The 26,466-nt window shown below is 52.6% G+C and overlaps 9 protein-coding genes across 9 annotated transcripts; 4 read left to right on the top strand and 5 right to left on the bottom strand.

Annotated features, from left to right (window-relative positions):
- Positions 1 to 1,218: 1,218 nt before the first annotated feature.
- Positions 1,219 to 4,071, bottom strand: LAESUDRAFT_762039 (uncharacterized protein; the record flags this gene model as incomplete). Its single annotated transcript, XM_040913017.1, has 6 exons — positions 1,219 to 1,576; positions 1,630 to 3,092; positions 3,144 to 3,194; positions 3,250 to 3,618; positions 3,677 to 3,806; positions 3,857 to 4,071. 6 exons carry the CDS (start codon positions 4,069 to 4,071, stop codon positions 1,219 to 1,221), a joined length of 2,586 nt encoding a protein of 861 aa, XP_040760992.1.
- Positions 4,072 to 4,771: 700 nt separating this feature from the next.
- Positions 4,772 to 7,896, bottom strand: LAESUDRAFT_729281 (uncharacterized protein). The gene is made up of 8 exons (XM_040909607.1): positions 7,403 to 7,896; positions 6,813 to 7,352; positions 6,105 to 6,762; positions 5,831 to 6,040; positions 5,668 to 5,774; positions 5,333 to 5,595; positions 5,068 to 5,266; positions 4,772 to 5,012 (listed from the first exon to the last, which is right to left on the bottom strand). The coding sequence occupies exons 1-8, from the start codon at positions 7,823 to 7,825 to the stop codon at positions 4,971 to 4,973; spliced, it is 2,442 nt and encodes an 813-aa protein (XP_040760991.1). The 5' UTR covers positions 7,826 to 7,896; the 3' UTR covers positions 4,772 to 4,970.
- A 992-nt stretch (positions 7,897 to 8,888) lies between these two features.
- LAESUDRAFT_814745 (Indoleamine 2,3-dioxygenase) lies at positions 8,889 to 10,648 on the top strand. The gene is made up of 5 exons (XM_040914623.1): positions 8,889 to 8,915; positions 8,977 to 9,071; positions 9,126 to 9,388; positions 9,442 to 9,648; positions 9,682 to 10,648. The coding sequence occupies exons 3-5, from the start codon at positions 9,155 to 9,157 to the stop codon at positions 10,522 to 10,524; spliced, it is 1,284 nt and encodes a 427-aa protein (XP_040760990.1). The 5' UTR covers positions 8,889 to 8,915; positions 8,977 to 9,071; positions 9,126 to 9,154; the 3' UTR covers positions 10,525 to 10,648.
- A 359-nt stretch (positions 10,649 to 11,007) lies between these two features.
- LAESUDRAFT_762036 (S-adenosyl-L-methionine-dependent methyltransferase) lies at positions 11,008 to 12,654 on the bottom strand (the record flags this gene model as incomplete). Its single annotated transcript, XM_040913016.1, has 6 exons — positions 11,008 to 11,350; positions 11,494 to 11,620; positions 11,684 to 11,740; positions 11,791 to 12,035; positions 12,094 to 12,220; positions 12,270 to 12,654. The coding sequence occupies 6 exons, from the start codon at positions 12,652 to 12,654 to the stop codon at positions 11,008 to 11,010; spliced, it is 1,284 nt and encodes a 427-aa protein (XP_040760989.1).
- Positions 12,655 to 13,646: 992 nt separating this feature from the next.
- LAESUDRAFT_370468 (uncharacterized protein) lies at positions 13,647 to 14,526 on the bottom strand. The gene is made up of 3 exons (XM_040902209.1): positions 14,497 to 14,526; positions 14,130 to 14,416; positions 13,647 to 14,073 (listed from the first exon to the last, which is right to left on the bottom strand). The coding sequence occupies exons 2-3, from the start codon at positions 14,164 to 14,166 to the stop codon at positions 13,742 to 13,744; spliced, it is 369 nt and encodes a 122-aa protein (XP_040760988.1). The 5' UTR covers positions 14,167 to 14,416; positions 14,497 to 14,526; the 3' UTR covers positions 13,647 to 13,741.
- A 1,372-nt stretch (positions 14,527 to 15,898) lies between these two features.
- Positions 15,899 to 17,725, bottom strand: LAESUDRAFT_704825 (uncharacterized protein; the record flags this gene model as incomplete). The annotated part of the gene is made up of 6 exons (XM_040906562.1): positions 17,554 to 17,725; positions 16,835 to 17,499; positions 16,572 to 16,783; positions 16,378 to 16,518; positions 16,079 to 16,316; positions 15,899 to 16,018 (listed from the first exon to the last, which is right to left on the bottom strand). Exons 1-6 carry the CDS (start codon positions 17,645 to 17,647, stop codon positions 15,899 to 15,901), a joined length of 1,470 nt encoding a protein of 489 aa, XP_040760987.1. The 5' UTR covers positions 17,648 to 17,725.
- A 3,213-nt stretch (positions 17,726 to 20,938) lies between these two features.
- LAESUDRAFT_370330 (uncharacterized protein) lies at positions 20,939 to 22,233 on the top strand. Its single transcript, XM_040902208.1, has 5 exons — positions 20,939 to 20,989; positions 21,056 to 21,254; positions 21,320 to 21,689; positions 21,750 to 21,911; positions 22,133 to 22,233. The coding sequence occupies exons 2-4, from the start codon at positions 21,152 to 21,154 to the stop codon at positions 21,760 to 21,762; spliced, it is 486 nt and encodes a 161-aa protein (XP_040760986.1). The 5' UTR covers positions 20,939 to 20,989; positions 21,056 to 21,151; the 3' UTR covers positions 21,763 to 21,911; positions 22,133 to 22,233.
- Positions 22,234 to 25,132, top strand: LAESUDRAFT_370176 (MFS general substrate transporter). Its single transcript, XM_040902207.1, has 15 exons — positions 22,234 to 22,295; positions 22,361 to 22,764; positions 22,823 to 22,842; positions 22,898 to 22,908; positions 22,964 to 23,024; positions 23,083 to 23,100; positions 23,161 to 23,419; positions 23,474 to 23,483; positions 23,540 to 23,869; positions 23,919 to 24,055; positions 24,112 to 24,183; positions 24,241 to 24,272; positions 24,328 to 24,398; positions 24,460 to 24,473; positions 24,560 to 25,132. Exons 2-15 carry the CDS (start codon positions 22,548 to 22,550, stop codon positions 25,021 to 25,023), a joined length of 1,716 nt encoding a protein of 571 aa, XP_040760985.1. The 5' UTR covers positions 22,234 to 22,295; positions 22,361 to 22,547; the 3' UTR covers positions 25,024 to 25,132.
- A 109-nt stretch (positions 25,133 to 25,241) lies between these two features.
- On the top strand, positions 25,242 to 26,057 carry LAESUDRAFT_660025 (acyl-CoA N-acyltransferase; the record flags this gene model as incomplete). The annotated part of the gene is made up of 1 exon (XM_040904842.1): positions 25,242 to 26,057. The coding sequence occupies one exon, from the start codon at positions 25,242 to 25,244 to the stop codon at positions 26,055 to 26,057; it is 816 nt and encodes a 271-aa protein (XP_040760984.1).
- Between the last annotated feature and the right edge of the window lie 409 nt (positions 26,058 to 26,466).

Genomic DNA, 26,466 nt, shown 5'->3' with positions numbered 1-26,466 from the left:
ACCTTGAGCGTTCCAGTGAGACCTCGAGGAATCGATCCTCATCATCAAGCGCTCCGTTCAAATACAAATTGCGAGGTTACGAGAAGTGTGACGTACGTCGTGCCACGAACGATGGGGCGCGCGAGGATTCCGTAACGCCGCCGGCAACCGTGCAAATGCGAATATTGCAGAGGACTCGCGTGCTGTCGCGGTGCTCCTTGTACGCATGCATACTCCAGAGCACCCTCCGCCTAGTCTCGTCCGGTCACGCCGTGGACGCGAGTATCATGGCGAACATGAGGTGACTCCAAATGGTACTAGATAGATATATTCAGCTCGTCTATGAACAGCCCGAGTGTCCAAAGCCCCTTGAGCTTATCTCGAAACGAGCGGAAGCCCCGATAGTGCACATAAAGTACGACCATTATTAGTCGGGCTGACGACTCTGGATCATCCACGGCCTGCATCATGTCGTGGGTCTCGCAATCGTATACGTGAGTGTCCCCCCTGCTCCAACACCGCCTACGAAACTGCGATCACCTGTGATGTGGCTCATGGGCGTGCCGCTATCGTGCGTTTCACCGAAATGATCAAATGGCTTTTATTGAAATCCAGCGCACCAAGCAATCCCCGCGAGGTCCTCCCAACGGAATAGGCAACTCAGGTAGCATCCAATGGATGGCTGAGAGCACGGGTGCAATTACGCCTGCTTTTTACCAAAGCCAGACACTCTGCTGCGCTCAACAGATAGAATCAGATCGGTTACGATGACGATGAGGGTATGGAGCTTGTCCTGAATCAGCCACGAGCGTTTGCACCGGTCTAGAGATGTCGGGCGCAAATCGGACCATTGTGGGGTCTGTTCTCGTTCTATAGTCGAGGACCTTTCCGCCCAGGGGAGAGTGAGGCTCGTGAACTGCACGCTCCTAGTCCGTTTTGAGTGCATCAGTATGAACGTGAACAAACTCATCTTGCCAATGTGCCCCGCCCGGAAGCTTGCGGGCTGATCAACGATGCTCTTTCATCTTCCCAGCACATACTATTCTCCATCTCACGTTCAACCCATAGTCCAGCCGTGTACAGCTCCCCGCCTAAAACCACAGCCAGTCCGACCTTCGACCAGTCAGGAAGCGCAACGGCAGCGGACTTGCTGCAGGGTATTGAAAATGTATTGACCGGTAGAATGCATCCAATACGACGGTAAATGCGGTAAACAAGCCGGGTATGCAACAGACTAACTCAATCTCTTTTCTTTCTAGCTTTTAGCGACTTTGCGGACACCATCGCGTCTCTTCTCCGCCTAAGAGAGCCCTCGTATGACTTGCAGAGCCAATTAATATAGTCGATACCTGAGCGGTCGCCAGCTGCAACAAGACGATGCTTGAGAAGTTCAAGCTCGGTAAAGGTGAGAAGCGGCGGAACGTTATCGTCCGGCACATCGGTAGGGTGATAGAGTCGCACAAGTGGCTTAGCACCCTCCAGCTGAACACGCGTCGAGCGCAAGGAATTTTGCGAAGGAGTCTTCAGCAGTGCTGATGGAGGATACCGTTCTGCGAAGACCCTTACAACCTCTAGAGCACGAGTGTGTTCACGGGTGCTGCGAATTAAGCTCGTCAGCGGATGCACGATTACTCCAGCGAGGATACTCACAGACTGAGCAACTGGATCATAGCTGTGTTCGCCCGCTCAACCCAACGCGCATTGACTGTTTCGATGACCTCATTAGCATCGTCACGATCGAATCTCAGACGCCAAGCCTCCTCGATGCCCTGCCACGCGCCCCATACCTCCTCAGCGAACCGAAGTGCGACGGTGCGATCGGCCTTGGATGCAACCGAGCAGCGCTCGAGCGCATCAACGTACGTTCTCGCATCCCGCGATATGCCCATGCGGTCGAAAAGATCACGATACACAGCGCTCCACGTATCGAAAGGCGCATGGGCATAATACACAGAGAGGTAGTCGTTGAGGAGGCGAGAGGTGAGGCGGACGTATCGGAAGGGGCTCCAGGTTCCCTCTTGTTCGTCCATTGGAGCGATGCCGTCTGCGACTATGCGATCGAAAAGAATCTTCGCTTCCGCAACTATTTCTCCCTTCGACTGAGGTGGAATGTGGGAGAATTTTGAAGTGTGAGTGACGTCAGTCAGTCCTGCGTTTTCGAAGTCCTCCTGTATATCAGGGTTCCCCATTACCCCCGAACTTGTGAGGTTTTTGTCTTGTACTGACGTCTGAGATTCTTTTTGAGCTATCTGATCAGGCGCATCGTCCACAATCCGGGTCGCAGAGCGCTTGAAGGGTACTTCATACGAAGCATAGGCTTGGAAAATATTGTGCATCACCGTTTCCGTCAGCAGTGCATCCTGCTCCTTCATCCCTCCCTCTGCCTCTAGGTCTCGATCAGCTTGTAAAGTCTGCTTCACCATCTCTGCTAGGATCCATCGCGCCCGTGCAAGATCCTTGATGCGCTTCGCGCCCTCTAGCAGGGCAATGAACAAGCCTCGGTTGGGACCGAATGCGCTCCGCCCATGTGCGTCGCGATTTGCATCGAGCATTTCCCTCGCGAGTCGGAACGCCTGGTGCACGTAGCGCTCTTCTCCGCTGCGCGCGAACGCATACATCGCGGCCGTGTATGCGCGCTGCGTCGGCGCGAGACTGCGATCGACTGTCATTTCTGTGAAGAGGTCCAGCGCGCGCTCAGGCTCGACGGGTGCGGATGGGTGCGAGCAGGCACGGAGCATGAGAGTGTAGAGCGCGACGTCCGGCTGGGGATGAGCAACGTAGCGCATATGCGCGAACAGGTCCCATGCCTGCGCGCGGCCCTGTGCACCGTCACGGCGCATGGAAAGCAGAGCCGTGATAGTACGAGTGTATGATTTTTGAGGTGCAGGTGTGCCTAGCTGTTCGCATGCGTGCAGGATCCGTAAAGCATTATCAGGCATCTCATATTGCGATGTAGCCTTGATATGTGACTTGACGTGGAGATCGCGTTGCAACTCGGTGGGCGCGGGCACGTGAACATGCAGGACACGCTCTGTGCCTGACACATTACCTTCGGAAGCGTACGCGGCGAGCAGGTCGTTAATCGACTCTTCCATATTGAGACTACCGGATCGCTGCAATTTTGATGAGCTGAAGGACCAGATGCAGCAACGTTGGTGACGAACCTTCATCAAATTGAGAACGAGCTCGGCAGTGGCGTAATCTTTTGCACTAATCTAGAGAACACACTCAGCAATTTCGCACATTGTGATAAGTAGCCATCTAACATACACATGTACGTGCCAGTGCTGACCACTCCTTGTTAGTAATGAGACTAGTCGGGAACTCCTTGACTTGCTCCACGCCTTCACCCTCTTTTAGTTTTTCCTTGAACATTGATGACTGGAAGGAATCGATCTCTGACATAATTTGTTGTAAGCGACCAACGATGGCATGATGGATTTGTCGCGACGGTGCGGAAGAAGCTGATGCAAGACCCGAAGGCTCCAGTAACCGATGTGCAACAGCCTCGACAAGTTCTGTGTCATCTTTCTCCCGCGGAACGGAGGCGGCAGGAGTCTCAGAAGCCGGAATGGCCAGGAGAGCCTCGTAGATTCTCAGCAGGTCATCTTCAGAGTAAGTCAACGAGCTGTTGAGCAACTGCATGAAATGAGTACGCGTGAGTGAATAACATGCCATGAATCGATGACTGGCACACCTCGGACGAAGCCGCCGTCTGCTGCAAGGCCTTCACCCGCTCCTCCAACTCCGTAAGGGTTCCCATACCCTCATTCTCCTCCATAGGTACGAGGGAACCACGATCCGCTTCTTTTTCCTTTCGTCTCCGTCTGCAAGCAATTTGATCTACCGCAGGGGAGTGCAAAAGAGGTGTACTCACTGTGCACTTAGCGACCGACCACCGCGCTGCATAAAGTGACCAAGGTAGTCCTGAGCAGGAGCTTGCGCTACCATAGCAGCTCCGTGACTGTACCTATTGCACGCATGTCTAGAGGTGACAGAACTAGACGCGACAGAGAGCGCACTGAGGCGCGGAGAGGCACGGAGCAAAGTGAGGTCGAGAAGGGCGGGTGGGAGACGCAGCGTGACAGACATTGTTTCAAGCAGGAATGCAGACAGCACAGTCAAGCAATATTATATCTTGTTATCCCCTGCTCCGATGATAGCTCCGGGTCAAACGAACAATGCGAAACTAGAAAGCCACGGCGAGATGGGTTGGCAGCGGCAGAAACAATCGTGGAAGTCGTCAGCTGACCGTCGTCAACAACTTGTACCTCTAAGATGAAAGATCTGGTCGATATAAGAAAGCCAAAGAGAGGGGATTAAGCAAAATGTAGAGGAACACGCGCCGTCCAGGTTCAGCTATGTTATCTCAGTGCGAATACAATTTTGGAGATCTAGACTTACGGGGGGCTAGATAATAAATGATCGGGGCGATTAGTGATTGAGACTGTGCAGTGTCCCACATTCAACATCAAGCATGGAAGATGGTTCTAGCTGCATGATCCATCAATACATCAAGCTCAAGCCTCCAGAGCAAAACTGTACGGAAGTGCGCAGCAGAGTCTAATTATCTACTCCGAGAAACGAATATCTTTGAAGGCCTGGGGAGCAGAACCTCGCACAGGGGACGGTCATTTCCTGCCGAAGCCGTTCCGACCCGCCCCTCCATATCTTCTCCCTCTTACAACCCTCTCAATCACGATGCAAATGCAGCCTGAGCAGGAGACGAAGACGCATTGACTGTCCCGTTTGTGAGCTGAAACCTTGTGCTCAGAAATCTGCCTGATAAACTCGAGCACCATCTCTTTCGTCCCTTTTACACTGTCGATGTCCGCGGTGGGAGTCCCATGGGTATAAATGCATACTTTACACTAATGTGTCACACTGTACCCAGAACTAATCATACAGAAGCAAAGTGAGATAATCTAGTTGCAGAGATACACGAGTCTTCCTTCCTGCAAATGTCCATCTTCCAACTGTTCGGAATCGGTTCAGATGCCAATCGACTTGCACCTTGCAGGCACAGTGAAGTCCTATGCCACTAACGCTCAGCTATCTTGGCGCAGAAGACGTTAATTAGCCACTCACATCCGTCCTATCACCTCCACCCCACGGCGTCTCTCCCTCGACCTTAGCATTCGGACCCAGTCCACACTCCGCAAAGCCCGCCCAAATATCGCAGTAGTTCTCTTCGCCTGTCAAGATCGCGTCCGCCTGTATGATCGCGTCACGCGCCTGAAAGAAGGTCGGGCGACAAGGCTGGAGTTTCATAGCGTTGAGCACGAGCCTGTACGTCCGACATTTCTCGTCAGCTCGTCAATGTTGCTCCAGAGCGATACCGGAGGCTACTTACTGCACCATGAGCGAGTTACCATGCTTCGGAATCGGCGGTCTTCGCACTCCGTTTTCCGTAGACGGCAGAGTACGATAGAAGTCGCCTTCTGGCACTATACCATCAATCAGCGGCTCTGGCGGGAAGAGCGAGTCGGCGAAGCCGTGTTTCTTGATCAAGCGGTTGGACACTACCCACAGCATTTCCGCCCAGACCTCGCCGATGGCGTGCGCTCCCCACGCCACATCAACGGACTCATATGTCAAAGGGTTGACATCCTTATCCTGCGATGCCAACATGTCGGGCATGAACACACGGTAAGCGATTGACTCACGCAAGTCAATCAATCAGCTCACAATGGAGTATGGGTAGTCCCGCATTCCATAAGTTCGATTCTGAGCCCATGCGCCTATAGGGTAGTCCGAGTATTCGCGAGTGCTCCTAATCGTAGTGGCCAAAAAGTCTGCGAGGGTTCCCACGTCAAGTATCGACAAATGCATGATGGCATCTTTTACGTACCGCCCCAACCCTCGCCCATGCCCTTCGACTCGCTGTACGCCAAGCAGTCCGACTTGCCTGGTCCCCCTGTTAGACGCGTGCTCAGCCCATGGGTCAACTCGTGGATGACAAGCCCAGCGTCCAGCGCTGCGTCGCGATATGGGTTTGCCGTGCTGAACAGGTACATGTCGCATCTTCCGTTCTGGCCATCGGGAGGAGTCCAGAATTGCGCTGAACAAGGAAGATTCACTCAACAAGGAGAGGACATCGTAAACATCAATCATTCTGAGCTCACCATTGTTGTAGGTCGTACTGTCCTGCGCGTTTGCGATTATCGCGTCGTTCTCCTGCCCGCCATTACCAAAGTTGTACTGTTGGAAGTTTCCCGCAGCCTCATCAAATCCGTACCGGTAGTACAAGTCATGCACCATGTTGCTCGTATAGAACAGCTGCGTCACCGACACATTCACCAAGCGCCTCGCTTCGTCAAGCAAGTCTTTGCGCTCCGTCGGGCGCGGATTGTAAACCCAATCAAACACAAGCGACTTGCCGGCATCCGGGCGGTAGCTACTTTCCCAGTCCGCCCTCTGCCTGTCCCATTTCTCATGTGCAAAGACGTTGTTTCCCCACGTCGTCGTCGTATTCCGCCACTTCTCGCCATGAGGGCCTGAATGGACGTGGTCACGAACAGATATCGGATCATTCGCGTACGGAAGCGAGTGCCATCCCATCGGGCTCGCGGCCCTGTCAAAATGCTCCTTCTCCATCGTGCGCTTCCCGAGAGACGGATCGTTTATGCCCCATTTGAAGACGTTGTAGCTGGCGTGCCTCTTAGATACGGGTGCGAGTGGTATCGGAGAGTCGGAGACCCAATCAGCGACTGAAATTATGCGATGGGGCAGGTCCGCGGATACCGTGGCTTCATACCAGTTGTGTTGCATTTCAACTTCAAACTAGTCAACATTCATAAGCATATGGCACAGGTGGATGCGCATATACTCACCTGCCAGACAAGCTCAAGCACCGTAGAGCCACTCCTCGGGACCTGCATATATGCGAGCTTCGCTCTCACCGGTTTTACGGCATCGGGCACATTGTCGACAATCGCCACAGGGAAGTAATGACCATTGACGCGGTGTCTCTCCCAGGCTGTTGCCATGCTCCTCAGATGCGCACCGGGGTCATCAATGAGCTGTTGTGCGAGCGTGTCATTAGATGTCACAGCGATCATGAATTGCAAGAGTGCAGGCTCAGGCTCGCGCCATTCCCTGTCCTGCTGCGCTGCAAAGGCAGGTTTCTCTGCCATGAGGAACGGTGTGTCCACATGAGCACAGTTCCACTCATATAGACGGCGCTGAGACGCGAGAGTCTCACTCAAAGGGAAGTCGGTGCTTCGTAAGGAAAACTGGCCGTTCTGGATTTGGAAGCGTTCCTCGTTCCGCTTGAGCGCAGCCAATAGGTTGGTGCAGTGCTCAGAGTGCACGTCGGGTGCACGCTCCACGAACGTCATCAGAAATGATTCCTGGAGGTATCCGCGGAAGATCTGCGCAGGATTGAGCACAAATATGTGGCCAGAACACTTTGTGGACCTACTGAGTCGCTGTAGGATAGGATTATGCCATCCTTAACGTTGACACTGATATGACCGTTGAGAATCTCGCTGCCATCGACATGCTGGGAGACATAGACGTGTGTGATGTCGGTAGTCCTATCGGTGTAAGAGTCATTGCGGATGAAGAAGGAAGTGAGGGGGTCAGCGTCTCTGGTCAGCTCGCGAACAAACCGTTCGGCGACGGCGAATGGTTCGTTGGCAGACTCGGAGATGCTGCTCGAAGGGTGAAACGATTCCGTGTGATACGCTGCATGGGAAAGAAGTGGCCCGAAGCCGAGTGTCTTGCGATGGAGCAATTGAAAGCTGGGCTCGGCAGGGCTCGTGCTTTCTGCCTTGAGCCCCAACGCTGCGAGTGCTGCGAGGATGAGACGATACATCGCGACTGCGGCGATGACGCTGACCATCAGGGAGGCGGTCGTGAGGAACGAGCTGCGATCGCAGGTTCTAGGACTCGTACATGCTCGTACATGTACACGCGGACGCTGAAACGGCCGCTCTTATTTGAGCGCTTGACCGCGGGAACTTCCAGTGTCAACGCATCAATACATCATGTGCAATGCGCATAGAGTGACGTACCGCTGGCTTGAAGTGGAGCTAGTCGCTGTGGGACATTCAAACGTCAATAGAACCTCCTCAAACAGTGGCAGCGAACATTTTTCCAGGCATTCAGATGCGCATATGGTATATATACTCGACATCTCTTTGAAAGCAGTTGATCGTCTCCGTCGTTGTCTCGCCTTGTACTTGCGCGTTCTTACGGCAGTTTACTATTAGGAGCACGAGCGATGTCCACATTATCGACTCTGGCTTGGCGAGCTCGCCCGGTCGCATTGCTCCGTAACAGGATTTTCAGGATCTTCTTCGAGTTCTGACCATGATATCGAGCTTCTGGAGATTGCTATGTTGCCGATGTGCACGCCGGCAAGAGTGTTATCAGAACGAAGTCTGACACCTGGAAAGTGGTGGGCCCACAAGAGTCGCGATCCTCATCTCTGTTTCATTCTCATACTGATCAGGCCATATATGCTTGCAGTTCAAAGTGCACTGGATTGCCTGGAGTCATCACAACTTGCGACAAGCCTGCTAAAGGCGCCCCGTGCAATGAGTGACGTTTCTTTAGATCCGCGTCGCTGTAGCATAAATTTCCTCTTCAAGTTTGCTGACAAGGAGGCATCAGTTTCTTGGCTGGCTGCGGAAACCACGTTGTGACTATGCTCTCAAGGTCCATTGTCCCTGTATGACATTGCGTTCCCGTTTGATGAATAATCCTTCTTCAAAGCTGGCAGCGGACGTCGAGAGCCAAGTCAATACTGACAAACATGTGCTACTGTATTGGAAGCCAATGACTCTCACGCCGGACCTTACAATGAAATTTGAATGGATACAAATATTTGGCGCAACACCCAGCGTGCGCATAAGGGTGACGTCTACCGTTATGTCGGCGCCGAATTACTTATGGTCGCTCGTGCTGTGTGCTCGGTCCGACTTCATACGGTAACGGTTACTAAGTGCGCCTATACTGCTTCTGCTGACGGTCTTGATCTTCTTCATACAGCGAAGTCGATCTTATTCGATCCTAGATCGTATACCGGCGCCAAGATACTTGAAAAGAATCGCCATTATAAAAAGCATGCAATCGTCCTCGAAAGGGTGCGCAGCTCACTTCAGTTCTTGCAATCACTTCCTGCTCACTCATAGCGACAGACATACTTCGAGCCGACATCTTTTTTGCCATGGAATGCGTGGACGAACTTGAAGAACACCAACCGAACCTCACGGGTTTCGATATCGACCCATTCAGTGGCTTTTTCCCTCCAAAACCTCTCCCCAGGCTCCCTCAACGTTTCGCACTCTGGGAGGCATTTTCCCAGATGGCCAGCCAAGCACTCGCCCTCAATGATGACCCAAGCGAGGATGGCACCTTCAGACGAACTGTTGGAGCATCCTGGAGAGATGCTGTCTCGGCAGTGAGTGTATTGATTCATATATACATATTTTCACCAACTGAATTCTGCTGCAGTGGCCTATAATCAGTGTCGATGAACTAGCGGATGATATTCGCCTGCTACAGAGGGCGCACATGGTTCTCGCAAGCATCACGCATTTCTACGCACATTCACGTGCACCTTCCGACCATGCTATCCTTATCCCAAAATCCATCTCAGTGCCTCTCGTCGAGATCTCGCGTCACCTTCGGATGGCGCCTGCACTCACCTTCGCAGACACAGTGCTGTGGAACTGACAACTCTCCGACCCACAGCAGCCGCTCTCGGCGGATAATATACGTGTAGAGCACACTTTCTCCGGCACGGACGCTGAGCAGAATTTTTATCTCGGCTCTGCGGCCATCGAGCTGAGGGGCGTCGAGGTGCTCCATGTCATCGAGGATTTCACAAACAACATATCCTGCGATTTCTTCAACATGAACTTATACGCGATCGGCCTCGTCGGGAACGGTCTCATGCGCCTAGCGAACGTTATCGACGAACTATCCGATATTTTCCGTTCACTGCGCGCCCTAATCGACCCGCACACATTCTTCTCTGCTGTCCGCCCATGGTGGTCGGGCTCAAGCTCACGAGGTCCCATTCATCATGAGTGGGTGCTAGACGGGGTACCCGCCACAGCCAACGCGGACCTCGGCGGACCTTCCGCAGGCCAGAGCTCCGTCATGCATGCGCTCGACATCTTCCTCGACGTGGACCACAAGCTCGAGGACACGGACCGCACGCCCGCTCCCTCCCCGGCGAACCTTCGTGCCGACCGAGAATTTATGGAGCGGATGCGGAGGTTCATGCCGGGCCCACATCAAGACTACCTCAAGACGATTCCGTCGGTGCGCGAGGCAGCTCAGAGGAGCCCCGAGCTGGTCGTGCCGTACAACGCTGCGGTGATGGCGCTCAAGCGGCTTCGAGACCTCCACATACGCATCGTAACCAGATATATCGTCACCCAGGCGCATGCAACGCGTGCGAACGACATCAGAGGGCAAGCAGGCGGCCCACCGCAGCGCACATTTCGCGTTGCTCGAGGGACGGGTGGGAGCGAGGTGTCGAATTTGTTAAAGGCGGGAAGGGATGCGACTCACCGCGCGCTGCTGTAGTATGCAAGCTGCACAAGATCACTTTATAGACTCAAACTAAGTTAGAACTGCTCTAATAACCATAGCACTTGGATATGTTCATCATATAATTTGTAGTGGACTGTCGTAATTCATTGACTCTCCGGACCTCAGTAAGGCATTTGGATTGACAGTCTCGCCTGGACGCCGCTCTGTTCGACATTTAGTGCTATCTTTTCAATCTGCACACCGAACGCACTGGCACACAGCATAGTGGCCTTGCAGCCCCATGCAAACCCCCCCACCCCAATACACACCTTTACTTGCTTTACTTGTATCTACTAAATGTTCAGAATCATGTTTAATACGAGCGATTTAGGCTCCAGCTGCCTTTCAACTTAGCAGGTAAGCGACATTCGGGCAGCAAAAGACGGTTCGGGGCCTCGCCCTTTATTTCCAAATGCATGTGACACTCAGCTTATATACACCAATTGCCTACGATACCAAGTTCAAACAATCTTGAAACTACTCCGCATAATCATCTCTTCTCATCTCCGTAATAGAGCTCAGCCCGCGACACTCGTATACCTTCGTCATTTGTAATCCTGACCGCGCCGCTAGTATGCTAAACTCCTCTACGGTGCGCTCTCCTCCCTTAACCATTGTGAACATGTACAAGTCGTGCATGTTCGCGAACGAATTTCCATATCCGTAATTCGCTGGCAGCGGCGACGGCGCTGACTTCAGGTAGCTGGAGTCCACTGTGGTTTGCATGACATTGCCTGCTATCAGGATGCGCGAGTGGAGGCCCATTGCCTTGCGAAGAAGCGAGAGAATTGTGACACAGACATCATCTTCCCAATCGTGACTGCCGCCGATTAGTAGGTTGAGGATTAGTATGCTTAAAATGGGCACGATGGGTATACATACAGTATGTGGCGTAGCAGATACACATCTGCGCCTTTCGTCGGTTGTTCATTGAAGAAGTTGTGGGTGACAAGTTCTGCTCACCCTGATGACAACGCTTCCGGAAGTTCCTTCTGCCAGACAGCCGCAGCTTCTTGAATGACCATTGCGCGGTCTTGAACGATAAATCTTAACAATGGGTACCGCTTCGCTAACTCCATGCTCATTCCACCTAGGACATCATAGTGCTGTTTCAGTAATTTGGCAGAATACGAGTCGGAATGGTTCAATGTACCGATACCCGCTCCGACGTCGACAACCACGCTCGATCCAAGTGATTTCCAAGGAAAGTCTAGTGACGTCCTTTGAGAATGCATCGGAAACGTTGAAATGCAGACTCACCATCGCACACCGCAGGGGCCGAAACAGGCCCTGCGCCAAACTCCCATATGCCAGTTCTCCATATCTCTCGCTCTGGCCGAGGGGCGACGGCTCCGTCTGGAAGTTCGACCATCTGCTCAAGCCATTCCCAGAAGTCTTTATCTGTCGCATAGGCCTCCTGGAAAGCGGATTTTCGTGAAGGCTTGTCGAACGAACCGTATAGGACTGTTGGCAATTTATCCGAGGCCGTATATACCTCCGTGCACCTGGTCACGAGAAATCTTAGCGAGACAGATCGGGAGACAGCAAAATTATGAGGCTCACTGCATCAACAACCAGCACCTCAAGGGCTCGTTGCGGACAAGACGTTGGCTGGCTGCATTGTTCACATAATAGTTATCCTTCACCTCGGCGAAGATGTGGATGGTGCAAAGACAGCGTAGGACGCGCCCTTCCTCTTCAATCAGAAGCATGAAGGTTTACACGAGCAGAAAACATACCTAGACTCTGCGCATCGATACCAACCTGTCGACTGATATCTTGGATTGAGATGCCTTCTTCCGGATCGGCGCCGTCCAGGACATCGGCGATCCGTGATTCTGCAGCAATACGCAAAGCTCGCGAATTGAAGTAGGAGTTTATCACTTCGGTCATCCGGACGACGGGATCGTGTACAAGGTCGATGCCCATGCCATATGCCCCGATGAAAGTGCGGCGCGCCTCAAACAACGTAGGCGACGGCAGATGTGATCGTTCTGCTGGAGGGGTCTGTTCCTCAATCTCCCATTCCTTGATGACCACCTCTGCTGTATTGGCAAGGAGCCGCACAAGGGACCGCAATTGCTTCGCCTTCTGCACTGACGGAGCGCTGGCCATAAGAGCCATGGAGGAAGAGCACATAAATGCCACCTCCCTCCACCTCCCTTATATATTGCGTAGCATATCGGCGTCAATATGCTCGGAGCTGGTTATCACCTCATCACGGATGCTTCCTTGCGAAATCACTTCTGGATGGCAGAGGACATCATGCTTTGATTTCCGTCTAGCCACTTTCCGATTCCGTCATACCTATGTTCGCTGTGCGATCATCCTGTTTCTATCGGTTTCCGTTTCTTCAGAGAACATGACGTCCAAGCCTACGTTCGGTGAGCAATGTCTTGGGGTTTGTTATCTGCTCTGCATCTTGAGGTCAGCAGTTGGCAGCAGAGAAGCATTCGAGGTAACAAAAAAGGAGGGTCATTCCATTCCATCGTGACACGCGTGTGCGAATTACTGTACGATCCTCGCGCGTGTGCTCGCTTTCCTATTATCTTCGCTCGAAGCCAACGCTGACGCGATTCTCTATAGGCTGCATCTGGACCGGTTCGTGTGTCTGTCCTATATTAGTCCGGCGGCCCAGAGCTACAACTTGACAAGGTTCGAAGACGTTGACTGGTGGATAAGGAGCTGGAATATGGTGACCCTATGAGGCCATTAGTGCTGTAGAAGCCGTGCTTGGGCAATCGTGGATTCATTCAATCAGTAACTTGGAGCTTGAACATCTTTCGAGTCGTCTTTCTTGGGATGCCTGACTTTCTTGTCACATAAAATCGTGCGAGAATATGTAGGTCCCCTCACATATCCCACGGTAGTGATAAACATTGATTCTGTACATATTGGCGTTATCCAAGTGACCGCTATCACATCCGTACGAGCCTTGACCATCGTGTGGACAACGGATGTTCCGGCTAAGCTGGCCACCCGGGTCCCACTGTAGAGTGTGCGATGCACTATCTTGAGTAGCGGCATGATAGTAGTGAGAGTCATACCTCACGCTGTCTCGGACATCATCAAACCAACGCCGGTGCGTCTGTCGACATCAATGGTTCGAGCACATGAGCGGGTCACAATTTGTTAACCATCCATATAAGTACCGCATACCAGAAGAAGCGAACAAGACAGGTCGTCACAGGTGGTATCGATTGCGCAATGACTAACTCCCCTGGTCGCCTTGGCCGTAGATACTCAGCGTTGACCGTATGCCTTTGTTTCGTACTTTCCGAGGCCGACAATGACGTGCTGGGACTCGGTCTTTCGGCCTACCAATCAAGCAGTTTTCGAGAAGTTCCCTGGTACCAGCGGCATAACGTACCTGCGCATCCAGCGTCGTGCCAGAGTAGTGAGGCACCACGCCGTTTCCTCCGCCGAGAGAGTTCACCATCCTCCAGGGACATCCTTTACGTAACCAGAGAGTTAACCGCTCTTCAGCGCCGCAGCGACAGGTCACAGTATCCCTATCGCAAACACGAGCGGTGTTTAGGAGCCCTTGAAGAAGGGCAAATTCAAATTGAGCTTCATATGGGGAAGCAGTTGAGGATAACATTTGAACCTTGTGCTTGAGAAATTCGTCACCAGCATTGATAAGGCCCGTCGAGTACCATCGTGCAGACTGAGAGTGGACAGTATTTACCACATACTCTGTTTCATAAATCCACCTGACAGGCTGACACTGTAAGATGCACTTTCGCAGTTACATAAGCATTTTCAGCTCCGAAACGCGTCGATGATCGATCGGATCTCGTACTGTGCAACTGCGACAGTAACCAATTCACATTCTCCAGAGCTTTCCTCACCCCATAAAAAGCTGGGTAGAGGAGATAAGAGACTTCTTAGAGCAGTGAGGCTCATAACCTGTTAGTCCAACAGGTTATGAGCCCCGCTGCTCTAAGAAGTCTCTTTCAGAGTCTTATCTTCTTTACCCAGCTAGTGCAACTTCAACATGGTTCTTGTTCTATTGCGCTGTAGCTACCTGGTATATATACATCTGGGATAGGACCCTGTGTACTGGTCTGAGACCTCTGGTATCTACAGCCACTGAATACTTACATAGATGAGTAATATGACAGTATCTAACACATGACCTGTGGCTACATGTACTGTCCAATGGGATTAATAATGGTCCTCATTGTACAATTCCTACAGAATATATGATTGGTCTTCTAATTATAGCAACAGATGAAACCGTTCCTTAGTGTTCCGGAACAGGTCTAAGACTGCGCTAGATTGTTCTAGAAACTACTGCCTTCTACAGTTACCATCAGTTTCTATGGTGTTCAATGATCTCCATGACATTCCTACACGTCTCATCACTGTGACAATCATATGAAATCATCAGGAATATACTATTCCTTCGACATTCACTGTATATGACTGTAACCATAATGACTATGTCTACTGAGTTCTGTGTTCTTCAGTCAAAGAATGGACAATTAACAGGCAGATCATGGCCTGCATACTCAAAATGCGAGATAACTGCAGTTCGGCTCACTACAGTTCATATCCGATACCTTTGATGAGTTAATATTAGTTTGATATAAGGTCAAAAAAGATATCCTAAATTTTCCGAGAAGAGAACAGCCAAAGAGGATCGCCGGATCTGAACTCCGCCAGACGCCATCTTGCGGCAGCGCTGTTGCCGACGCTCGCGCGCCACAATTCAGACTCGTCTCGTCGGATCAGCATGCCGGGCGGAATGCGAAATACGGCATGCCGGCAAAGTGACTGATTGCGTGACATCACCTCGGAGAATGGTTGCATTGCTGTTGCAGTCCTTGTTGCCTTCCGGTATCATGAACACTGCAGCATGAAAAATTGAGAACATACATTAGGAGTATAGCTATACATTTCAATAGCTCGAGAGTCAATTTGAGGATTTTACAGGCCATAGGAACTCAAAAGGCAAAAAGTTTCATCAGATAGTATCTCGTCACCTCTCGTCACGTACCCTACAAGCCTCGCTTTCAATTTGTACGCTCTGAGAATCGTAACCGTCTTCATTCTTTTGATGCTTGACGCAGGACAGAAACCACCAGCAAGAAATTGCAGCGAAATGTCTGCTAATCGACTCAGAAGCCCTCATCAAATGTGAGATCAGAAACTCATGTGCACGCTACTACAGAAACCATTCCAAAACTGCTCCAAACGCCATCTCACCAAACATGTCCGTATTTGATGCTAGACTGTACACTTACAAACTACACTACGAACTACATGTAAGAGGGAAACACGACCACCACTCGGCCCAGCCAAAAATATTCACCCGAGGTGTCAACATGCAGCGGCCACCTTCGAGATTGTACAGGGAACACATTCATAGCTCCATCTTCTGCACTTTCTCACCAGCGCTTTGCAATTTCTCACCTCCCACCTGCATCCCCGCACCAGTCTTATCCTTCACGCTCTCTGCGCCACCTGTCAGGATATCCAATACCTGAGCACCACTCGTCAGTACCCCCACACGTTCAAACTTGTTTAACGATGATGCACGCACCTTGCCCAGCTGCTCCTCCGCAGCCTCAACGCCGCCACTAATGGCATCCCGCACCTTTTCATACAGCGCTTCGGAACGCGTCGTCGCCTGCACGTAGCGAATGCGCACCTCCTGCAGCAATCCCGGTCGGCTCGTTGGCAGCGCATCCTCCGACATGCCATGCTCGCGCAGGTACGCACGCAACCGCGCATCAGGCCACAGTAGATACTGCGCAGTCCTTGCACTGTAGTCGTTGTATCTGTTGACGAAAACATCGTCACAATGCCTTCTCAAACATTTGAAAAGGACGAATCACTGACTTATCATGCATCATCTTGATCAGCTCATCCCGCGTCTTCTGCATGTCACTTCGGATGTAGCCGCGTTCAACCAGCCATGCCTTCATGTCAGAGTCACTCCATGCACTCCAGACAGTATCCCGTGCATGGACATAGTTGTCCCTGACCATCCATCAGCATTCTGCACATAGCAGCGACGACCATGGTGCACTCACACTAGTAGCTTCTCAAGCTTCTCACGATTGATCTGCGCGCTGCTCTTGATGACGCCATGGTCCACGAGCCACTGCTTCATCTGTGACTCGTTCCATGTCGAAAACACAGTCTCCTGCGGGCCGTAATAGTACTGCTTCATGTGCGCAAGGTATTCATCGCGCTTCTTCTGTGCATCAGACTTGATGATGCCATGTTGGACGAGCCACTCATGCTACGAGCACATATCACCATGGGTTTGCGAAAGAGCAGACGATTCACTTACGATGTACGAATCGCTCCATGCTTCCCAAATTGGGTTCGCGGCCTTGGCATACGTGTCCCGCATCCACTGCAGCAACTGATTCCGCGTTGCTTCCTGCTTCGTCTCGAGCACGCCCTCTTTCTCCAGGTAGTCCCTGAGCTTATTGTCATCCCACGTGGAGTATACGTAGTCCTTCGAGTCGTCTAGCACACGCTCCACCCCCGCCGTCGCCGCGCTGGCCGCGCTGCCCACACTCTTGCTCGCCTTTGAGCCCAAGCTGCTCGCTCTCTGGCTAGCATCGCTCATGCCGCTCGATGCGCTCGCGCTCGCCTGCGCCCACTTCTGTTTGGCGAGAAGAGCCAGTTGCTCACGTGGCCCACTCGGGTTGACGACCCCCTGTTCGAGCAGAAATTCGCGCAGACGCGACTCGTCCCAGGCGTCGAACGCGTTTTGCTTGAGGCTGCCGTAGCGGTCGAGGAACGCCTGCTGAGCGGCGCCAACCTGGTCTGCCGCCCATCCAGTTTGTTCCGCTGTCCACGAGGATGCGACTGAGGCGGCGCTATCCCAGTTCGAGGAGACCAACGACTGGAGGTCGGCCAGCGATGGCCCTGGAGTGGTGGTTGGAATGGGGATGTTGCGGTGTGCGAGCCACGACGTTAGCTCAGAAGGAGACCAGGACGAGTACTCTGATACAAAGAATGGTAAGAGTAGGAAGGTTCACGACGAGTAAGCCCACTCACCTGGTTCCTTCTTGCTGTGCGACCCGCCAAACCAGGACGCCTGAACGGCGCCGAGCGAGACGGCGAGAATAACGAGACGATATGTGATTTTCATGTTGGTCGTAGCAAGTCGTGAGGTCGAGAGAAGTACGGAGAGTTGCAGTTGATGGGGTTATATGGCACGCGGGAGGTGCGGTGTGGCATGACGCACGGGTGACGTCGCCAACTCGTTCAAATTGGGGTTAGGGTCGACGCGTTCCTTACGTAACCCCGCCCAATGAACAGTCTTCAACACAGCTATATTCAATTCCAGGCGTGCATACACCAAAATCATCATGTATAAGGCTCCTATACGCGTCTATTCTGTCGTCTGCTGCTTGGCGGTCCAGATCGTGCCTGCAAGCCATAGTCATGCCTAGCGGACGCGTATCAAAAACCAACCTCTCCTTCGATACAGCAAAACGGAGATTTACTCTGACGACAGAGTAGATGGATGTGCGACGCCAAATTTACTTGTTCTTCGGAGGCTCGGCGCATCCGCATGCAGGGTAGGTGCAGGTGCCGCCGTTGGCTTGAACGTTCGCGCAGGTTGCTTTGTCCTGTACGACGAGCGGTGCGTGTCAGTGTGTTGCGATGAGATGGGAACTATGAGAATGAGTACTACGAGTACTTACAGACATGTCTGTTGCTAGAGGTGTGTAGTCGATGACCGGCGAGCCTCTGCATCAGACGCGCTCTCTTTATAATTTAAAAAACTCTGCAAAACGGCGGCATCGCACTACGAATGGATGTGCAATCCGTTTGATGTAATTGGTGCGCATGAATGCACTACACTTTATTGGTGCCGTACGCAACCAATCATGCGAGAGCGGTATGTCAAGTGTATTAGATTTCCTCGTACTAAAATGCTGATATGGTGGTGCAGAATGAAGTATAAGCATCCGATGTCTGTCCTGGCGGCCGAACGCTGAAAGTGTGCATGAGTTACGATACTACGTTACGAGCGCAACGTCGAAGAACGGACGCTACATGGGTGGATGAACACCTATTGACGTATGTGGCTATCGCTCCTCGAAGGACCGTTTCTCCATTTGTCTCTCGAAGAGCTCGAATCTAGGATCTTGTGAAGAGACTTCCCTCTGTGATGATGCAGAAGAGGAATACGTGCTGGAACACGAAATTACCGGGAGACCCGGTAGTCTCAAATTGGCCCTCCTCTTCGAGTTCATCGCATCCGCCCTCTGCTCGCTCAACACAGTTCGTGAAGGGACTTGAAGTGATATCGCGCGTCGGTAGCGCACTTCGAAGCCGCATCTGAAACCGGATTATCTTCCAGAGTGAACACATATCTGACCATACTGAGAACTGTTTCCAAAGAGCAAACTTGCCTGGAAGCCTCTGTAGCGACTCCTGCGAGAAGAAGCCGCTGATTTACCTGACATCAAAGTTGGTCAGGGTTAACTGAGGTTCTCGATAGAGATGTGCTGCGCTCATCACATAGTGGACAAGCCATTATGGTGAATGGTCTGGCGGGAATGGTTCATCGCCGCCGAGTAACATGGAGCGCAAGGAACGTAGCGTTGTCCATGTGTGAGATAATTTCGCTACTGAGACGTGCTGACGGAGAGAGCGGGCCGCATCATGTTGCGGAGAAAACGACATGCGGCCCGCATCTGCTTGAATGTAAATGTCGTGTACTCCCGTGACGCTCGATACTCTCGCCGGCGATGTGGCATGCTGCCACAAGACACAGACGATACCTAGTAGGAGGGGGGTCAGGCCACGTACCAGCCCCCGGAATACCCGGAAGGGCTCACGCGCATGAGTCAAACCTATTGTCTAGCTCCTGTAAATCTTCTCCACAGACTTCGGCGATAGCGACACACTTGTATCGGGCGCATGCGGGCGACGTGCTGTAGATGAAACCGAGCTTTGATTCTCCTCAGCACAACGGTGGCTCAGTACCGTGGCGAGCAGTCGCTTTTAGGTGAGAGAATAAACGATACCCAGCAGATCGCATGCGTGACCAGTAGTCTCCCCCCAAAAAACGCGCAACTTAAGTTGCTACGCGTTGGGTGCGTTCAAGTCCCGTGACCGCGTCAAAACTATCCACGCGCCTTAGCGCTCGACTGTTGGGCTGCGAGCTCACAAATACTGATCGCTGTTTCTCACCGCTGCCTCTAGCTATATGCGTGCATTTTTTGAAATCAACAGCTTTAATTGCTTGCCGCTCTTCTGTGACTGGAGGAGCCGCACTCGCGACGCTCAGTGTTCAGAGCTTGGAACACGGTATTGCAGGGATGCTGTGTATGTCTATTCTGCTACCACCCTGTCGACGTATCCCTGCAGCTCGCGAAGGATGTCTCACACTAAACTAGAGTCTGGCAAACATACCTGGTGAATAAGCACCAAGATCGTCCTCTTCTCTGAGCAGCAAGGCAGGGACTCGCCACTGACGACAGAGCAAATGGACTTGACGGCTTCTCCCTCTCTGATTATTACGTTGCATCAAGCATCTGCCACAGTCTCGGCTCCTAGCCTTGCGTGCCACGAACCGAGTCAAGAATCAGGTTTAAATCAGTGACCACTTAGCTATTTACGTATTTTCGACCCTCAATTGCCATCGCTCGGGGAACGGCGGCGGAAACGGCGTTAGATCCTCTTGGACGGCCTCGCGCACCTTGCATTCGGGACCTACCAGTATTCAAGAAGTACGAAAATGACCCTAATGTGCTACTTCCCCTCGAACGCTCTGGATGGAGGACACGGCTTACTCGAGTCCCTGTCACCATTGCACCGCCGATCCGACTCCCACGTCTTCATATAGTGGGCGCATGCATGACGTACGTGCGGGTTCGCTTCCCGGGCGGCTATGGTACGTGAACAGCGCGATTACTCCTATTCCTTGCCGATGAATGCTAGACATTCTGTTGGAAGGTCGTCGACTCCGCGCGTTCATTGAGTCTTCATTTTTATGTGCTCATAGGATGGGCGCGGCGTTGTGCACGTGGTGCTGTTCCATGCGTGTGTACGTCGCCATCAGGTTTCTGATTTTTCAATGAATTGCCAAGGCCCTAGGGGTCGTAATTGGGGCTGCTTATGCGACTTCGTGACACACAGTGTGTGATACGCTGGCTAAGCCCGACTGTGAGGGTCATCGCGGTTGATATGCGCTGGACGCACATTAACACATTAACGGGTCCATTATGATCCGCCTCAGAGACCAACTGCGCCTAGATGTTGATTCGTTGTCGATGTACTGGAGGTTTACTTCTAGATCTAAGTCTATAGGTCTTATGCACATCTCTCAGCTGACTATCGAGACTGATTACATGGGCCAGGTCCTGTGTCGCATCATTCTCCAATCACCGCCTGTTACACCGGACACTTGCGGAAAAATATCAGCATTGACTTTTTTTAATGTTCATCCTAGCTGGAAACCCGTCGCCCGCACTATGTACGCCAAGTCCAGGCTCGTGGCTCAGTACATCTCCCGCGACGCAACTTGACGTTCCCGACGCAGGACGTTTCAAATGCCACCACTACCAGCTGCTCCAGGCATTGGCAACGCCGGTTAACTCACTCCAGCATCAACTGTATTCAAAACATGTGACACCTGATGGTGGCGAAAGATATCCATCTGTGCGCAAATGTGGACACGACTGTCCCGCGCAGCCGAATCTATTGCGGCGGTATGGATTTGCAGACCCCTGATGGCGAGGGTGCGCACCGCCTCGCTTCCTCATGGCCAGGTGCCTTTCATTCAGTGCCTTATACCTGCTTCTAGCGGCATCCGAGCATCTCGTCGGCAATATTGTGCTCAATCGCTTTCGTCGAGATTGTCAACACAAGCACTGGCGTTACAATCACCACGGTCTGATTGGCCAGCAGAAGGCTCCACCCGTATGTCATAGTCGCCCGGGTCCTCAACGAGATATGCTGGAAGTGACCTTCGCATTGCCGTCTTTCTATGCAATGACGTTCTACAAGATTAGAGCGGGCACCCGCAGGTCCGCGCTAGGCATCTACGCTCCAGACGTGCAGGTTACCCAGTTCCGTAACGACACCCGGAAGCTGCTGCGCTTCAGTGCCGTCTGCGGCTCGAGCACTGACATGACACTCGAGCGACGTTTGCATCTCATCACGCGGCCTAGGCTGTAAATGTCGTCCTATCCCGATTCCACAATTGCAGCTGATACAGCCTTCATTCGCTCTAGCTTGGTTCTATGACTAAGCTTTGGGTTCACAGTCGTCTTCTATGGTAGAAGGGGCCTGCCCGATCTCCTGTCCTGTGCAGGTTGTGACACATCGGAGGGGCTTCAGGGCTCGCTGTCTTTTCATATGCCGATAATATCTTTTTTGAGCCATCTTCGTGAAAGGCACGTCCAACTCACTACTCTGCTCCCTTTTGAGATCTCTCAGTTACTCGAAGCAATCGCTGTGGTACGATTGTGTGCGATGTCGTCGCAGCGATGGATGCGATCGGTGGCGAGGTACGAACGGGCCAGAGCTAAGGAGAAGATTAGATTTTTCATCCGTTATCTGATTGCAGCATCGGTGCCGGTGATTATCTGATAACGCCATGCGTTTTTGTCTTTAGACGCCGTCGGCATCTACATGTTCCTGCTGCGCCAAGTCGGTGCCAAGGCACTTGCTGTGGCTGCCGAGATGTTGTCCAAACCTCCCCCGCAATGTCTATGCAATTCTCTGCCGTTCCTGCCACAGCATGAACGGCAGACTGTGTGCAAGAAAGTTGATGAGAAGTGAGTCCGGCGCTTTTGAAGTCTTAGCCGTCGCCGCCCGAGCTGAGGCTGACGTCTATTATTAGCGCTCCAACGCCGGATGGAGGTGGAACACGGTCTCGGCAGGTTCGCCCGAGTGACAGACTGTCCTCCGCCTCCCGCTGGCAGATGTCAATTCAGTCACCCACGAAGATCCATCGACCCCGCGGTATCTGATAAGATGGACAGTTGCGAACCATTTGCGGTGGTTCGCCTCCTCCCCTCCCTCTCAGAATGCTGCCTCTCCCGACAGTGGAACGGTCAGCCACCGCCAAGATGGAGGACGTCGAGTCGCCCAGCGATGACAAGATCTACCCCGCATCCGCCAAGTCTCTTGACTGCGACCCCAAGCAGGCTGAGACCACGTCCTGCTCGTCCGCAGCCGCCTGCAAGCACAAGCTTCCTCTAAAATGGCAGGTGTTGATGATCGTGCTGACATGCTTGTGTACCTGTAAGTCCCCCCTCCTCACATCTGCACTTGACGCTCATTTATGCCATACGACCGCTAGTTGGCAACCACTGGTCGAATGTGAGTGCTGTTTCGTGTCTGGCAGCATGTCCCGCTCAAAAGTGAGATCGTTCAGGGACTGATCGTGTATGTGAACGACTCCAACATGCCCAATCGCTCCCGATTCCTGATGCCTTTGCAGTGCGTTGAAAACAACAATCATCAAGGAGACGCATATAAACAACTCGCAGTTTGCTACCTTGGTACGTCGTGTGTCTTCGCTATCATATGACGGTCACTAACCTTCACGCCGATGCGCAGGTGGCTATCACCAACCTAGTAAGCCGATAGCATATCATCATCTGCTTCCGAATGACTGAATGAACACCGCACGGACAGATCAACACATTCCTATGTATCGGCTTTGGCTTCTGCATCGACAAATGGGGTGGTGCACCACTCTCGGTGATCTTCGCGGCATTCCATCTGGCCGGGTCGATCGTCATGGCTGGAGCGGCGACTAATAATCTGAACAGTTACCATGTCCTCATCGCGGGGAAAGTCATTGCTGCCATCGGCGACGGATCTTTGGACAATGCGCAACATCGGATATTCTCGACGTACTTCGCACCTGGGAGGGGCTTCGCGTTCTCCATCGGTATGTTTGAAAATTGATGGCCGCGTACAACGCTCACTGCGTACATATTCGTAGGTGCAATATGGTGAGTAAATTATGGGGATATCCTAGGTGTAAACGTGACAATGTCACTTTATGTAGGGGTATCGCCAACCTTGCCCAGTTCACTGGCCAGTCGACTGCGAATATTATCACCAAACAGCTCGGATCATATTCGTACGCACTTTGGATAAGCGCCGGCATCGCCGCCTTTTCCTTCCTGTGCGCCGTTGCCGTCGTCGTCCTCGATCGCTACCTGCGTCGGTGCTACATGGTGACGGACCAGACAAGCGGCAAGCGCCATACAGGACAAACAAAAGGGCCGGCATTCACTCTGAAGGCCATACGACATTTTCCCATGACCTTCTGGATCGTCGTCGCGTTCGCAGTCTTCGAGAACGCGGGCGTGCAGTCGTTCGTGTCGATTTCGACGTACGTCATGTGACCGTATTTCCCGCGTGCGTCGCTGATATACGTGCAGACAATTCGCACAACAGAGGCTGAAGAAGGGCGCGGTCATTGCGGGATGGGTCTCGAGCTTTTATTTGCTCTTGCCGGCGTGTTTAACCCCGTTCCTCGGTATCTACATTGACTCATTCGGTCAACGGATAGGCTTTTGTAAGTAGATTGTCCTTCGATGTTTGTAAGAGTGAGCAGCTGACCTCTGCATGCAGTATTCGCGTCTGGCCTGACCTTCCTGACTTCCATGCTGTTACTCAGGTTTTCAACGACTGTCCCGACCTTCAGTATGTATCTTCTCTCTTATGTCACGTGGGTGGCTGAAGGCGTTGCAATTTCGTCAGTTGCCGCATACGTCTTCTATGCTCTGTCGCAGGTATGCGCCTTCTTTATCTAAAGGACATCGCTCGCTTATATTGAGTGCTTGGTAGAGTGTCACCCCAGCACCACAAGTTGAGATAGTGCGAAACATCATCCCTAATCCACAGCATTATGCAACCGGGTTAGTATGATTAGCATTCGTCATTTGCTTGTTGATGCTCATCTTCGCACGATGTCCCTAGATTTGCCATCAAGAGTATGTTTGTATAGATTCTCGGCGCTTTGCTTCTGTTAACATCCTCACCACTCTTCACCGCCGCGGATTCTACGCGACACGCGTAGAATCCGTCGTACAAGCATCAATAGTCATCATCACGACCGCAGCGGGAAAGCTGCAGGACGACTCGCCAACGGACTCGCTCGAGCCGGCCGTCACACTCTGGCTGGCCTATGCATTCATCTCCGTCGCCATAGCTGGAGCCCTGTTCGTCGCTTCGTACGTCACGCCGACGCTTCTCCCTGCCGCGCGGCTCGCGCAGATCAACCCACGGCGGGTGCCCGTGGAATCTGAGCGGCTTGCGGAGAAGAAGGGCATCGCTGTAGAGAAGGAGGACCTGGGCGACGAGGTGAGTGTGGCGAAGGAGGCGGAGAGGCGCGTGAAAGCTCCTGCGTCGAGCCTCGCGTGGGCGAGATGGACTTGCTTGGTGGCTGGGGCTGTGATCATTGTTGTTGGGTGGGTGATCTTTGGCTTGGGGGTGTCGTGGGGAGTGCATGGGAGTGTGATCGCGGGCACGGTAGGAGAGTAAATATGTAACAGACTATACATGAGTGAAATCTATCAACAATAAATAAAGCGTCGCCACCGTGGGTGCCATTAACGCCGCATGTCACAACCACGGGACTGTGACATGTCGCCGTCAGAGATAGCGTTGAAACGTGCGTATATATTGAGTCGTGACTCGACTTTGATACACTAGATTCATGATGGCAACAGTCGCACTCAGACGCACTTTCTTCACCGACCATGTCGCCTCCCTTCGTCAACAAGTACACACCGCCGCCCCCGGACGCCCTGCCTGATGTCGACGCGCTCCTGTCTTCTACGGAGCCATACGACATCAATTTCGCACTTCCACTGCACCTTGATACCCTTTCCTGCCCGACCGTCCGACTCACGCCCTTTGTCCCTGCCCTTCATGCCAAGGAGTTCTGGGACAACGTCGAGTCACGAGCTGACGAGCTCTTCAAGTACTATCCGTTCTTACCCGGGTCGCTGCCAGAGTATCTGCGCATCATCGAGTCGTATCGCCAGAACCCCGAGTGGCTGCCTTTCGCCGTGTATGACAGGACAAAGAACGGCCCGGGCGGCGACGGTGCACTCGCAGGGATGGTGATGCTCATTAACACCGCCGCGGCGCATCTGCGGACGGAGATCGGCTTTATGATCATATTCCCCGAGTTCCACCACACGCACGTCGCGCGTACTGCCGTCGCGCTCCTCCTCCGCTACTGCCTCCAGACGCCTACGGCCTCCCCACCCGGCCTGGGCTTCCGCCGTGTGCACTGGTCGGTGCATCCGAGCAACAAGCCGTCGATCGGGCTGGCGAAGAAGACTGGGTTCAAGGAGGAGGGCGTTCTGCGCTGGATGTTCGTCCTGCCTGACGTTGAGACATTGCAAAAGGCGGGATGGGAGGTGAAGAGGAAAGGACAAGAGGTCGAGGGATACGGAAGGCACTCGTTATGGCTCTCTCATTGCTGGGATGATTGGGAGAATGGCGGACGTGAGCTGTGTGAGAGCATCATCGAAGGATTGGTCAAACCGACTAGAGCTGCAGCATGATATGGCTGAAGCCGGCGATGGACTTTGTATGATACATGAATGCATGACATGTCGCTACCCTGGACCTCTGTTATTTGTATACTAAGGCCGCTCGTGTTGGAATATCAAGCCTAGCTATACTTAAGTATGGACTTATCAGTTGGTATTTCCTTTTATGTACTTATCGGGCATTAGCGCCCGTAAGACTTTTCACCCGCTTCGCTTGTTCTGCGGGCTTCAGTCCTTCTATCATCAAGGAGCTGAAGCCTGTGAGTACCGATACTGTCCTGCATGAATGCAGCGTACATACTAATGTATCGTAGTTGACTCTAGGTACATACTACTAATAGAGTCCTTCTATCATCAAGGAGCTGAAGCCTTTGACTCTAGCGTGTGTCCTCCCGTCCACTCCTTTTCCATCCGTTTACAG

The sequence above is a fragment of the Laetiporus sulphureus genome, assembly GCF_001632365.1.
Source record: "Laetiporus sulphureus 93-53 unplaced genomic scaffold LAESUscaffold_41, whole genome shotgun sequence".
NCBI lineage: Eukaryota > Fungi > Basidiomycota > Agaricomycetes > Polyporales > Laetiporaceae > Laetiporus > Laetiporus sulphureus.
This window is presented reverse-complemented; position numbering and strand designations above follow the sequence as displayed.